Source organism: Lipotes vexillifer, unplaced genomic scaffold (genome assembly GCF_000442215.2).
Source record: "Lipotes vexillifer unplaced genomic scaffold, Lipotes_vexillifer_v1.1 scaffold112, whole genome shotgun sequence".
NCBI lineage: Eukaryota > Metazoa > Chordata > Mammalia > Artiodactyla > Lipotidae > Lipotes > Lipotes vexillifer.
Window position 1 is genome coordinate 3,252,376 of NW_006776285.1, and position 13,870 is coordinate 3,266,245.

The 13,870-nt window shown below is 34.6% G+C and overlaps 1 protein-coding gene across 2 annotated transcripts in view; it reads right to left on the reverse strand.

The window, feature by feature from the left end:
- The window catches only part of SHPRH (SNF2 histone linker PHD RING helicase), an 83,816-nt gene that overhangs the window by 39,816 nt on the left and 30,130 nt on the right, over nt 1–13,870 (reverse strand). For both annotated transcript variants that reach the window (XM_007450325.1, XM_007450326.1), the window contains 4 exons: nt 10,402–10,490; nt 8,038–8,130; nt 3,808–3,915; nt 2,691–2,833 (listed from right to left, as the gene is read on the reverse strand). In XM_007450325.1, coding sequence (XP_007450387.1) covers nt 2,691–2,833; nt 3,808–3,915; nt 8,038–8,130; nt 10,402–10,490 — 433 coding nt within the window. The remainder of the gene's footprint in view (nt 1–2,690; nt 2,834–3,807; nt 3,916–8,037; nt 8,131–10,401; nt 10,491–13,870) is intronic.

The following is a 13,870-nucleotide window of genomic DNA, read 5'->3' on the forward strand; positions in this document are numbered from 1 at the left end:
AGACAGAAAGCTGAGAAGAAAGGAGAAAAGTAGCCAAGAATTATATTACAAGGAACTTATACATATACACATACATTTTTATTAAGCATGTACTAAATGCCAGGCACTTTGCCAAGCACTTTTCCTGTATAACCTCAATAGATACCCAACTGTGCACATGTTATAGATGAAGAATAATGAATTCAAGTAATTTAAGTAAAGATACAAAGTTATTATGTGGCAGCCACGGGCTAGGAGTTAAACCCAAACACAATGCTCTTAACCATTCTGATAAACTATAAATGAAATGGGTCAAGAAAAAAAATGTATGGATGTGTGTGTACGGGTTTTTGAAAGGAAAACGAAAGCCTAGAATAATAAGAAATTAAAAAACAAAAAATATAAACAAGGTTTGTTTGCTTTTTAAGTTAAGAGTATATCCTTCTTCATAAAATGCCATATGCCATTCTCTCCAAATTGTTCAAAAGAGCCCACTTTCCTTCCTAAAAGGCTTTCTCAATATTTCACAACACTAATCTACGTTTCTTTCTGTTCATGGAGTTTATTAACAACATTATTCATTTTAGTACTTTGTTTAGTTTTTATACATACTCACATTTCTCAAATTATTTATGATTCTTGTCTTCTCATTAAGTTAACTTTTAGAAGGTAAGAATTAGATTATACCCCTTTTTCAAAAACATATATAATAGGCATAGAATAGCTGCTCAGTAATTTCTAAAAAAATTTACTTAGAGATACTTAAAATTAGGTTAGGTATCAATACTATTCACAAGAAGAAAACACAGTTTTTTACTTGTAATTTATTACAAATTTAAACTGCTCTTCGAAAATTAACATTGAACCAATGGGAAGAAGTGGCTTTGGAAAAGTTCCCTCCACTAACTCAGGTCTGAGCATGTGAGTAAGGGCTGAAAAATATCACAGATCAGCATTTAACATGTCTTTGCCATGTTCTCTCTTGCAGGTCCTTTAAATGAAAGAGAAGAAAACAGTAATAGAAGGTAACTCTTAGACACCATAATGGTAGGTACTATTTTAAGTAAGCACTTTACAAATATTAATTTACTAATCCTCACTACAATGCTGTGTGGTTTTATAGATGAAGAAACTAAGGCAGAGAGAGCTTATACAACTTTCCCAAGTTCAAAGAGCTAACAAGTGGTGGCACTGAGGTATAAACACAGGCAGTCTGTCTTGAGAACCTACTTGCGCTCTTAATCACCAAGCTACATAGTCTTCCCCAAGAATCATTAACAAGCAAACATAAGTAGTTTGGTGTCTGAGATATGTCTCATTAAAAAACACAGCAGCAGTGTTAAGATGATCTCTGAATACATGTAATATAAAAAAAAAATTAACTTTAAAAATGTGTTTTCTTACTTTCTATTTATGTCTAATGTTTTCTAAAAGCATGTTTGTGTAATGAATTATACATTTTATGTTTCCTGTTGGTCCTTTTACAGACCTGGGACCTCAAAACATTTAATAGGGGATATATTCTAACATGAGGATGTTCAACTTTTAAAAGTAGTTTCTAAGAAAAAAAAAAAAGGAGTTTTTGTGTGATTTAAGAAAAACAAGTTCAAGATATTTTAAAATATTTTCCTTTATCAGCTGATGCCACAATGCTGGCAGAACACATTATTAGGACATAGCTTTAAAACTGGATAAGATGAATTCATGACATAAATGACAACTTATCCTGGAACAGTGATTCTTGGGCTTAACATGGAAAAAGGGAGTGCACTCAAAAGCATAATATACTGCATACACTTCAGAAATGAGAAGCTCATCACGTTCTGAATGGTGAAAAAGATGATTACATTAAGGTACATCCAAGTTAATAATGACACATAGAAAATGTAGCATATTTTTTAGGGTGTTAGCAGACACTTGAAAAAGTTTTTAGAAGAGCAAATGAAAACACTTTAAAACATTTCAAAGATATTCTTATACTGAATTTTTCACTGAAAACCAACTTTAATCCCAAGGCTGACATTATACTGAGATATGATCTGAGAAGCCATAAAGATCCTCCTCTCTGTCCCCCTCCCTAGAATCAACAGTTCTGCCGCAACACCTAAATTCCCCACATTAGACAGACATTCCTTTGGGTTAAACCACTGAAGGTACTTTTGATAGGGTATATTTGTTCTCCGGGAAGAATTATTCACCATTCTTACTTCAAGAGGAATAACCCAACTTATCTATCTTGAAGAATGGTGATTGTTTCTGAGAAGAAAGATGGGGAAGACAAAGCAGACTCTACAATATAAAACCTGGGCCACTGTGGCACTATGAGCTTAGCCCTTAGGGAATGAATGACATAGGGAAATATGAATGCCTTACCCCAAGGGAAAAATTCTCCTAAACAAAGTCTGTTTCAAAACTTTGTTTAAAGAGCTAGCTTTAAGCAACTTTGTCCAACAAAGATACAAAGAAAATACTTTAAGCAGATTAAAAAATAGAAAAAAAAAGCACTGAAAAGAGAACAGTTAAAAATGACTAATATACAGGAAAAAAGCATACCTCATATTTTGGTCTGAAATATATGCAACAATACATAAAATGTAGATGTTCATAACCACAATGTGTTATGACTTTTAATTGTAACTCTTAATACCAAATGATCTGAATATTTGGGGTGACTACTCATATAAATATTCTGTTTTGTGCTATTTTCTTACTTCTCTGACATAGAAAGCTTGCCAGTTTGTTGCTTGTAGTTGCTGGTTATTTCATTTCGCACTCTTTGAACAAGTTCCTCTTCAATACCAAATTCTATTGCTCTGTGTATCACATTCAGCCACCAAGGAGAATTAGAATAAATCTGTAAACAAGACAACAGCTGATCAATTAATGTCTTCTTAGTACTCACAACGTTTCTATCACTGGAAAGAGTTCTGTGAAAAATTAAAAGGGAGCAATAAATGCAACTCTCAAGGGAATCACAGTAGTGGGGAGACAAGTGTACATGTTGTATATACAATGAATAAGTACAACTTCTGCATATATAACTAAATAGAACACCTATTTCATGATTACTCTGAAAGAGTGAGAATTTATTTACATACATTTATAACAAAGCTGTACTAAAAGAAAATACATAAAACAAAATAAAAATTCAGTATTCACTCTATATATCTGAGAAGGTAACAGGTTTCTTTCTCAGCATAATAAAGTCATAATGCTTATCCTCAACTAACTGAACTAGATTCTACTCAATGCATAATCTTTGATAACTAATAAAATTATATGCTTGAATACTAAATAATTAATGAATTAGGAAGAATAAAATGTGGAGTAACTGGTTAAAATCAAAAAGTAAAAGTATTTTGTGTAGACCTTCTCTTTAAACTTTGCTACTGATTTCATGAAAAAGAAATTTTAGAAATAATAAATGGCACATATTTCATAAGGAAAATACTTATGGTTCTCATATTCTAACATCTTAAAAGAAAAGATTTTTGGAAACATGCACATCTAAGATCAAAAGAAGGTTATGGAAGTCTTCACTTTCTTCAAAAGACAACTTGTTATATACCGAAGGTAAGAGGAAACCCCATTATACCTTAAAAGAAATGAAAGAGAATAACCTCAAAATAGGTGATTTATCTATGTGTCTGTTCATCCAATCAATAAACACTGCTAACAGCAAATAAGTTTTTATTGTGCCTCAGGTACTGTACTAGGTGCTAAAAATTCCAAGATGAATAAGAAAGTTCAAGTTTCTCCCCAGAGCAGAACAAAAACCAAAATGTTATGTGGAGAAAAACATAAGGAAAGTCACATTGGTGGCCATACCTTTCTCTGGAGGTCACGTACAGTCTGCTGCACCGGTAGCAAAGCTTGTTGTGCTTCAGCAACCTCTGTATTACACTTGCTCATATAATGCTCTCGCAGCTGTTTGGCCTGTGTTGAAACAGGAAACAAGTATAAACTTTCACTTCAGGTCAAGAAAATAATTTAGTATGATGTTTCCAGAACAGTGTACTTTATTTATTTAATCTATTTAACTCAATTTAAGCATTAAACTCTACAAGTATACTGTAGAGAACATAAAAGCCATGCTAGAGGGCTTCCCTGGTGGCGCAGTGGTTGAGAGTCCGCCTGCCGATGCAGGGGACACAGGTTCGTGCCCCGGTCCGGGAAGATCCCACATGCCGCAGAGCGGCTGGGCCTGTGAGCCACAGCCGCTGAGCCTGAGCGTCCGGAGCCTGTGCTCCGCAACGGGAGCTGCCACAACAGTGAGAGGCCCGCGTACCGCAAAAAAAAAAAAAAAAAAAGCCATGCTAGAAATTCATAAGATGTATATTGAAGAGATTTTACCTGTAAGCCACCTTGACTTACATTTACCTGTCAGTCACATAATTTAAGAAATTCCAAGGATTTGTTCCCCAAGTTTCTAATTTTTTAATTTTAAAAAATGGGAGGGGAAAGAACAGTAATATTTCAAACTATAAGGCAAAACAAGAATACATTTTAGAATTTCTTGTTTGATTCAGTTATTATCATTTCTTGGAATTACTTCAGTTTAGAAATAATACTTTGGGTTTTAGGACTGAATTGTGTTTCTCAAAATCTATGATGAAGTCCTAACCCCCACTGTGACTATATTTGGAGATACGGCCTTTAAGAAAGTAATTAAATGAGTGAATGTAGATAAATGAGATAAGGGTGGAGCCCTAATCCTATATGACTGGTGTCCTTAAAAGGAAAGAGAGACACACCAGGGATGCAAGTACACAGAGAAAAGGCCACATGAGGACACAGTGAGAAGGCAGCCATCTACAAGCCAAGGAGAGAGTCCTCAGGAGAAACCAACACTGCTGACACCTTGATCTTAGACTGCCAGCCTCCAGAACTGTGAGAAATACATTTTTTTAAATTAAAATAAATTTTACTCAATTTATTTAAATTAAAAAACCCAGTAGTTTACCCATTTCTCCCACACCCAAGCCCTACCTCTTTCAACCACCAGTCTGTTCTCTGTATCTATGAGCATGTTTTTTTCTCTTTTTCTTTCTTTCTTTTTTTTGGGATTCCTCATATAAGAGAAATCATACAGTATTTGTCTTTGTCTGACTTATTTTGCTTAGCATATAATACCCTCAAGGTACATCCATGTTGTCGCAAATGGCAATATTTCATTCCTTTTTATGGCTAAACAATATTCCATCATATATGTATACAACGTCTTCTTTATCAACGGACACTTAGGTTGTTTTCATATATTGGCTATTGTAAATAATGCTTCAATGAACATAAGGGTGCATATATCTTTTCAAGTTAGTTTTTTGTTTTGTTTTGTTTTCTTTGGATAAATACCCAGTAGTGGAACTGCTGGGTCATATTATAGTCCTATTTTTAAATTTTTGAGGAACCTCCATACTATTTTCCATAGTGGCTGCAGCAATTTATATTCCCATCAACAGTGCACAAGGGTTCCCTTTTCTCTCATCCTCACCAACACTTTTTATATCTTGTCTTTTTGATAATAGCCACTCTAACAGGTATGAAGTGATATGTCATTGTGGTTTTGATTTGCGTTTCCCTAATGATTAATTGATGTTGAGCATTTTTTCATGTGCCTGTTGGCCATCTGTATGTCTTCTTTGGAAAAATGTCTATTCAGATCCTCTGCCTATTTTTTTTTTCTTTTTTAAAAATGTATTTATTTATTTCGACTGTGCTGGGTCTTAGTTGCAGCATGCAGGATCTTCACTGCAGCATACGGGATCTTCACTGCAGCATGTGGGATCTTTAGTTGTGGTATGTGGCCTTTTAGTCTTAGTTGTGGCACGCGAGCTTCTTAGTTGCGGCGTGCAGACTTCTTAGTGGCGGCATGTGGACTTCTTAGTTGCAGCATTCATGCGGGATCTAGTTTCCTGACCAGGGATCGAACCCGGGCCCCCTGCATTGGGAGTGCGGAGTCTTACCCACTGGACCACCAGGGAAGTCCCTCTCTGCGTATTTTCTAATCACCTAATAAGGGGTTAATATCTAAACCCCTGATAAGGGGTTAGTATCTAAAATATATAAATAGCACATACAACTAAATATCAAAGAAAACGAACAACCCAATCAAAAAATGGGCAGAGTACCTGAAAAGACATTTTCCCAAAGAAGACATAGAGATGGCTATGAAAAGGCACATGAAAAGATGTTCAACACTGCTAATTATCTGAGAAATGCAAATCATAACAATAATGAGGTATCACCTCACACATGTCAGAATGGCTATCATCAAAAAGTTTACAAATAACAAGTGTTGGGGATAATGTGGAGAAAAGGGAACCCTTGCATACTGTTGATGTTCATGAAAAGATGTTCAACACTGCTAATTATTTGAGAAATGCAAATCCATAACAATATGAGGTATCACCTCACACATGTCAGAATGGCTATCATCAAAAAGTTTACAAATAACAAGTGTTGGGGATAATGTGGAGAAAAGGGAACCCTTGCATACTGTTGATGTTCATGAAAAGATGTTCAACACTGCTAATTATTTGAGAAATGCAAATCATAACAATAATGAGGTATCACCTCACACATGTCAGAATGGCTATCATCAAAAAGTTTACAAATAACAAGTGTTGGGGATAATGTGGAGAAAAGGGAATCCCTGCATACTGTTGTTGGGAATGTAAATTGGTGCAGCTACTAAGGAAAACAGTATGGAGGTTCCTCAAAAAACTAAATATAAACTACCATATGACCCAGCAATTCCAGTCCTGGGTATATAGCTGGAAAAAAAATGAAAACACTAGTTCAAAAAGATACATGAACCCCAATGTTCATAGCAGCACTATTTACAATAGCCAAGACATGGAAACAACCCAAGTGCCCATCAACAGATGAATGGATAAAGAAGTTGTATATATTTACAATGGAATATTATTCAGCCATAAGCAAAAAATGAAATTCTGCCATTTGCAGCAACATGGATGGACCCAGAATATTATGCTTAGTGAACGGGTCAGAAAGAGGAAGACAAATATCATATCACTTATGTGTGGAATCTAAAAAATAAAACAAATAAATGTATGTGTAAAACAGAAACAGACTCACAGATGTAGAAAACAAAATAGTTGTTACCAAAGGGGAAAGGGAAGCGGGGAGGGACAAATTAAGGGTATGGAATTAAAAGATACAAACTACTATGTATAAAATAGATAAGCAGCAAGGATATATTGTATAGCAATGGGAATTATAGCTATTATAATAACTTATAATGGAGTATAACCTGCAAAAATACTGAATCACTATGCTATATACCTGAAACTAATATAATAAATCAACTATATTTCAATTAAAAAAAGAGAGACTGTCCTTTCCCCATTGTCTAATCTTGGTTCCTTTTTTGTAAATTAACTGACCATATATGGGTGGCTTTATTTCTGGGCTCTCTCTATTCTGTCCCATTCATCTATGTGTATGCTTTTATGTCAACACCATACTGTTTTAATTACTATAGCTTTACAATATAGTTTGAAATCAGGGTGCATAATGCCTGCAGCTTTGTTCTTAATCTTAAGATTGCTTTGGCTATTCAGGATGCTTTCTAGTTCCATACAAATCTTTGGATTGTTTATTCTATTTCTGTGAAAAATACCATTGGAATTTTAATAGGGATTACATTGAACCTGTATATTGTTTTGGGTAGCATGGACATTTTAACAATATTAATTCTTCCAGTTCATGAGTGTGAGAAATAAAATTCCTGTTGTTTAAGCCAGTCTGTGGCATTTTGTTATAGAAACCATAAAAGACTAATACAAAAAGGATTTAAAAATTGTTCCTCTTTCAACTTTTCAAGACAAGAAGGATCATGTTATTTGCAAATAACAGAAGTACTGAAAAATTTTATTCTTATAAGTTACCATTAGGAGAGGAAAATTCTTCACTTTCGTCCATTTAACTGAAATACTTAACTGACTCTTGAAACTATTTTAAGAAATATCAATTAGATGGAACATGAAGTCTGAAAAAAAAATTCTTTTATAGACAGAATGAAAAAATAGTAATTACCTCTTCCTCAAGTCTGCCATCTCTCAGGGTAGGAGGTATCCCTGGGTGCTTGGCTATCAACAATTCCATCAGGTTATGGGTAGCATGAAGTCTCTGTAAAACACACAAAAGGCAACAATTATGACGGCCAATGCAGTGAACTCTAAGGGGAGAACCTACTATTATTAAGGCATGCAGAACACTAACACCACATTTAAGATTTAATCACCGAATTCTTTTCCTTTAAAACAATTTGAATACCAACTTTCTCTGAGTCAGTTTTATAGTACTTATCTTAACTCATAATGACATAAATTTCTAATTAAAAAGATACAGTTCCATGAAAGATGTCTATGTATTTAACAGAGTATGTAATATAGGTATATTTCTTCTCTTATACATGCACTTGTCTATATGGGGAAATATGAGTATGCCAAGTAAGTCCAGTAAAGTAGAAAGGTTGACTGCACAGACTAGATTCCTCTTCTCCTGGGAAATGAGTCTGGATGAGCCTAGCAATTATATTATGATAAAAACAAAGATAATGAAATACATTAGAAAACAGGGCTGTGACCTGGATCTGTTGAACTTAAGGGCTGAAAAGTGGAGGAGCTAGAGGTGAAGATGGTGTAGAATAAAGGAGAAAACTCCATCTTAAATCTCTGTATTAAATATAAGCCAGGCATCTCACTGTGGTATTGAGTCTGTGACTGGTTTGACGCTCCCTCTGGAGTAAAGGGCTATGAGAAAAAATAAAGTAAATGTAGGTTCTATCTAATTTGAGTCTTTATTTGAGAAGACAACTAAAGGCTAAAGGATGATGGGAAAGGAGTCTTTCTGGTAAGGTCTGATTTGGTGTCAGTGATTTGAGACTATAAGGGTTTACTCTGTTTGGCCGTGGTACAGATCTTTGTAGAGTTAATCTTTGAAGAGCTACCTCAAATGTCTTAGGTCTTTTCATCATGCTTTCATAGATAACATAATCAGTAACACTATCAGATTTCTTTTTTTTTTTTTTTGCGGTACCCGGGCCTCTCTCTGTTGTGGCCTCTCCCGTTGCGGAGCACAGGCTCCGGACGCGCAGGCTCAGCGGCCATGGCTCATGGGCCCAGCCGCTCTGCGGCATGTGGGATCCTCCCGGACCAGGGCACGAACCCGTGTCCCCTGCATTGGCAGGCGGACTCTCAACCACTGCGCCACCAGGGAAGCCCAACACTATCAGATTTAATAGCAAAAACAAAAGTATAAATACCATGAAAGAAAAAATGGTAGAAACTCGGCTCCACTTCTGTGTGTGCACTTGTGGAAGAGGACTTCTGCTGCTTTCTGCACAAGGTGGTGGACTGTAATGGGAGGAATACTTGTCTCTCTCCATTCCCTTGCTTACACATGCCCAACAGAGCAGGGTGGCTAATCTGACTTGATAGAGCAAGACATTTTGGTGGACCATGCTTTATCAGCAGCTGGGGTTACTGTGACTCAAAAGCAAGAACCAGGCTGATCGACAGCTTACTCTTCACTTTTGAACTCAGGTATACTGGACCTACCTGTCCTACTTTGTTTCCTTTATTCAGGAGAACGCTATCTTTGTACTTCCTCCTTCTCACATGTGGTAAATACATTTACTAAAAGGTCCATGACCTTCTGTAATCCTTACCCATGCATAATATAAGTAGACTGGTATTTAATTTTCTCTCTTCTTCCCTCTCCCCCCATACACTCCTCCTAATACCTGCTCAGGCACAGGTGAACATGTAGGTCCCAAGGTTTAGATTCTGAAAGGGAAAAAAGAAGCCTCACCTGGGACTCAAGCCTAAACTTACCAAGATTCAAAAAAAGTATCCTTATTTACCATTTAGCTAGAGAGCCTTGTCTATATGATCCACTGGACTGAACCAGAAAGAGGAAGATATTTCACACTTAAGTAAGTGTTAAAATTCAAATATCCAAGTCTCCTTAAAAGACCTCCAAAAATTAAATTAGAAGATCATTGGATAGTTTTTATTATCACTTAGTTTCATTTTTGAGTTTAACTCAATTTCTCTTCTTTTTGGTGAATACCATGTGAATAAATATGTTGATGTTAATATGTGAAGTGATAAAACTGACCCCATTCTTTGAAATACAAATATTTTGAGCTGCTTTTCTAATGTAGCTTAGGCTTATCTAGTCAGCCTTGTGGCCAATACTGACCTGAGCAGACAGAATAGTGACTCTAAAACTTTTCGTGTATATACAAATCACTTTGGGTGCTTATTAAAAGAACATGATTTCCAAGCTTCATCCCCAGTGATTATGACTCAGTCCATTTGTTACTCTTTGTCCTCTTAACTATTCAGAAAAATTATTTTATAAAAAACAAATATTTTGAAACTTTTTACTTACTTGCAGTGAGTCAGTTTTGAGCTTTCCCTTGTGTTCCTCAGATGAACGCAGCACTTCTCTGTACAGTTCTGCTGCCAAGGCATACTCACCTGAATAATCAAAATATATTTAAAGCATAAGAAAATCATGTATTTAGTTCCCAATGTCATCTAGTTATCTATAATCTAAAAACACCTACTGTAAAAATATAGCAATGATTACAATTCACTAATTTATTTATTTATTTATTTTTTTTAATAATACACAATGTATTTATTTATTTATTTATTTTTATGGCTGTGTTGGGTCTTCATTTCTGTGCATGGGCTTTCTCTAGTTGTGGCAAGTGGGGGTCACTCTTCATCGCGGTGCGCAGGCCTCTCACTATCGCGGCCTCTGTTGTTGCGGAGCACAGGCTCCAGACGCGCAGGCTCAGTAATTGTGGCTCACGGGCCCAGTTGCTCCATGGCATGTGGGATCTTCCCAGACCAGGGCTCGAACCTGTGTCGTCTGCATTGGCAGGCAGATTCTCAACCACTGCGCCACCAGGGAAGCCCCACTAATTTATTTTTTAAGAAAAGGAATTTAACGTGGTATTGAGATGACTGCCCCAGTAAAAAAAAACTGGTAACAGCACCTCTTTTATTATTGTTGTTGGTTAATTTCACAGACTAGAACACCAATCAAACACAATGTTTTAAAATTATACTGAAAAACAAACTCTGAATTAACTTTTAATTTAAACAAACGGTTTTCTTCTTGTTAAAGTTACTGACTACCAATCAGTAGTCATTAGGATGTTTGAAATTAAGGACAAATTTGGGGTACTTACATGTATTTATAGACAAATATTCAAAATACTATGGGCAACCTACACATAATTCTCAGAAAAATAATGCACTCTTCTTGATAGGAATTGTGCTTATTGGTATTTGGCCAGAATGATTTACAGTCAATAACTACATTTCAAAAGCTTAGGAATTCTTTCTATTTCTATCACTATTAGTCTGAGATTTATGCTGTTTTTTATTATACATAGTTAGCACCTTATTCAAATAAAGTAATTAAAAATGTATCAAAGCACAGGTTGGCAAACTACGGCCCATGGGTCTTATCTGACTGCATTTTTGTAGGGTCTACAAGCTAAGAATTTTCTTTTACATTTTTTAATAGCTGGAAAAATTAAAATAATAACTTGTGACATGTGAAAATTACATGATATTAAATTTCAGGGTCCATGAATAAAGTTTTATTGGAAGTCAGCCATGCTGACTTATTTATGAACTGTCTGTGGCTACTTTTGCATTACAATAGCAGGGCTGAATAGTTGCCACAGATCTTATGGTTCACAAAACCTAAAATATTTATTACCTGGTTCTTTCAGAAAAAGTTTGATAAAGACTTCACTGAAGAAGAGATGAAACATTTTTAATGGCTTTGAGTAATGGAACCTATGTTATTTGCTGCCTGGGGAAAAACTCAAAATTGTTAATTGATACATACAATTAAAATAAAAATCTAACTGGCAAAATCATGGAATACAAGGGGAAAAAAAGGTAAAGAGATGTTCTGGTTTAGTTTGCTGAGGAAAAAAGGCTTTTTCCTGATCATCACATACACTTGCATTTTAATTTTTTTTAACTTTAAACTAGTTTCATTAATATCATGGATTTAGAACTTTGTTCATGGCCATAATGAGTTTTCCATATATATACCTTTATAAATTTGTTCATGGCCATAATGAGTTTTCCATATATACACCTTTGTAAATTTTGTTGTTGGTTCTCTCTCTTTGTTAAAGTCGATTTTATATATGTAAATTTTATTGTGGTAAAATATACATAAAATAAAACTTACAATTTCAACCATTTTTAGAAGAGTGCAGTTCAGTAGCATTAAGTATATTCGTTCATATTGTTGTGCAGAACACTTGCTTTTATACCACTGCTTTATATCTAATTCTACCAGTTGTCTAATATAAAGCTTTCTAAAGCACACGTTTTCACAGTACTTTACAGTCATCCAATTTCTATTCACTTTAATAAAGGAGAAGATTATTTTTGCAATAATAAAATTGCATTACAATGTAGGAGTAACATAATTATCTTCACACAATGAACTCTCTTTAGTTTTGAAGATTTTTCTAAAGCTTTTCAAAAGACATATGGAGTCTATTAATATTTATACTATCATTTATAGAGAACAATTCATTTAACAATTTTCCCCTCATAATTATTATACCTTTTAAAGAAGGTACAATGACTAGACTATAATAAAAACAGTTGAAACTGAACTAGTCATTATAATGTTTTTTTAATGCTTAGTAAAAAAAAAAAAAAGGACGTTTTCTGGGGAAGACATAAAAATATGCATATTCAATAAGCTATACAAGTTTAAGCCAAATATGGAAATACCGGTTCTTTGCCACTTGATGGCACTAACATTTCCAGGTAAACAAACTGTACTGGTTCTATATTGCCAAACTAATTTTCTCCAAAAAAACACCTGCAGAAATGAAAAATGTATGTGATGATCAGGAAAAAAGTTTTCTTTCTCAGAAAACTGAACCTAAAACACTTCTATACCATATATGTGTGTGTGTGTGTGTGTGTGTGTGTGTGTGTGTGCGTGTGTGTGTAGATTTCACGTATACATTGTACAAAATTGAAATAATACCATGTTTTTAATACCATAATCAGTGAGGAACATAGAATATACATTGTATATCATATATATATGTTTGCATACAATATAAACAAATCCCTTTAGAGTTTGATATTAAGTTTAGATTTCTTTTAGAAGTCAGATCTTTACTATCTGATCTCTAATATCAGAATAGTTTAAATTATGTAAGTTAAATATGTAATGTTACTTTTAAAAATGTGTATTGTTTAACACACTACTATGAGTTAAACCATGGAAACTAAAAGTAGTTAATCCTCCACAATTAAGTTCATAATTACAATTAAATGAAGAATAGACATACCATTTATTAATGGACTTTCTAATAGGAATTTCTCTAAATAATTAGCAATAGTTTCCATCCATAGATAAATAAATACAGTGGGAAGGAATACAGTGGAAACTATCTGAAAAGAGCAGTGATGCACCTCCTGTTACACCATAGCACGGTATTTTGCCACATAGGAGCCACCTACATGCTGATCCTGCTGGACTGTTACAGTGTTTGGAAATGATGAGATGAATAAACTTTTCCCCCAGTTCCCATATTATGCATAACTTTACCACAGGGAAAAAGAGACAACAAATCTGACAAGGAGACTAGAAAAAAGGCCAAGTGAAGAAATTCATTTACTGTCTTAAGCTTCTGAGTCATAACAACATAAAATAAAATGAGGAATGCAGTTTTAGAATTAAGATGGGAAATCTGAAATTTATTTTTATTATTGTGACCATCTGCAAGTAACATATTACTCCATTTCAGAAATTTTTTTTTTTTTTTTTGGCAGTACGTGGGCCTCTCACTGTT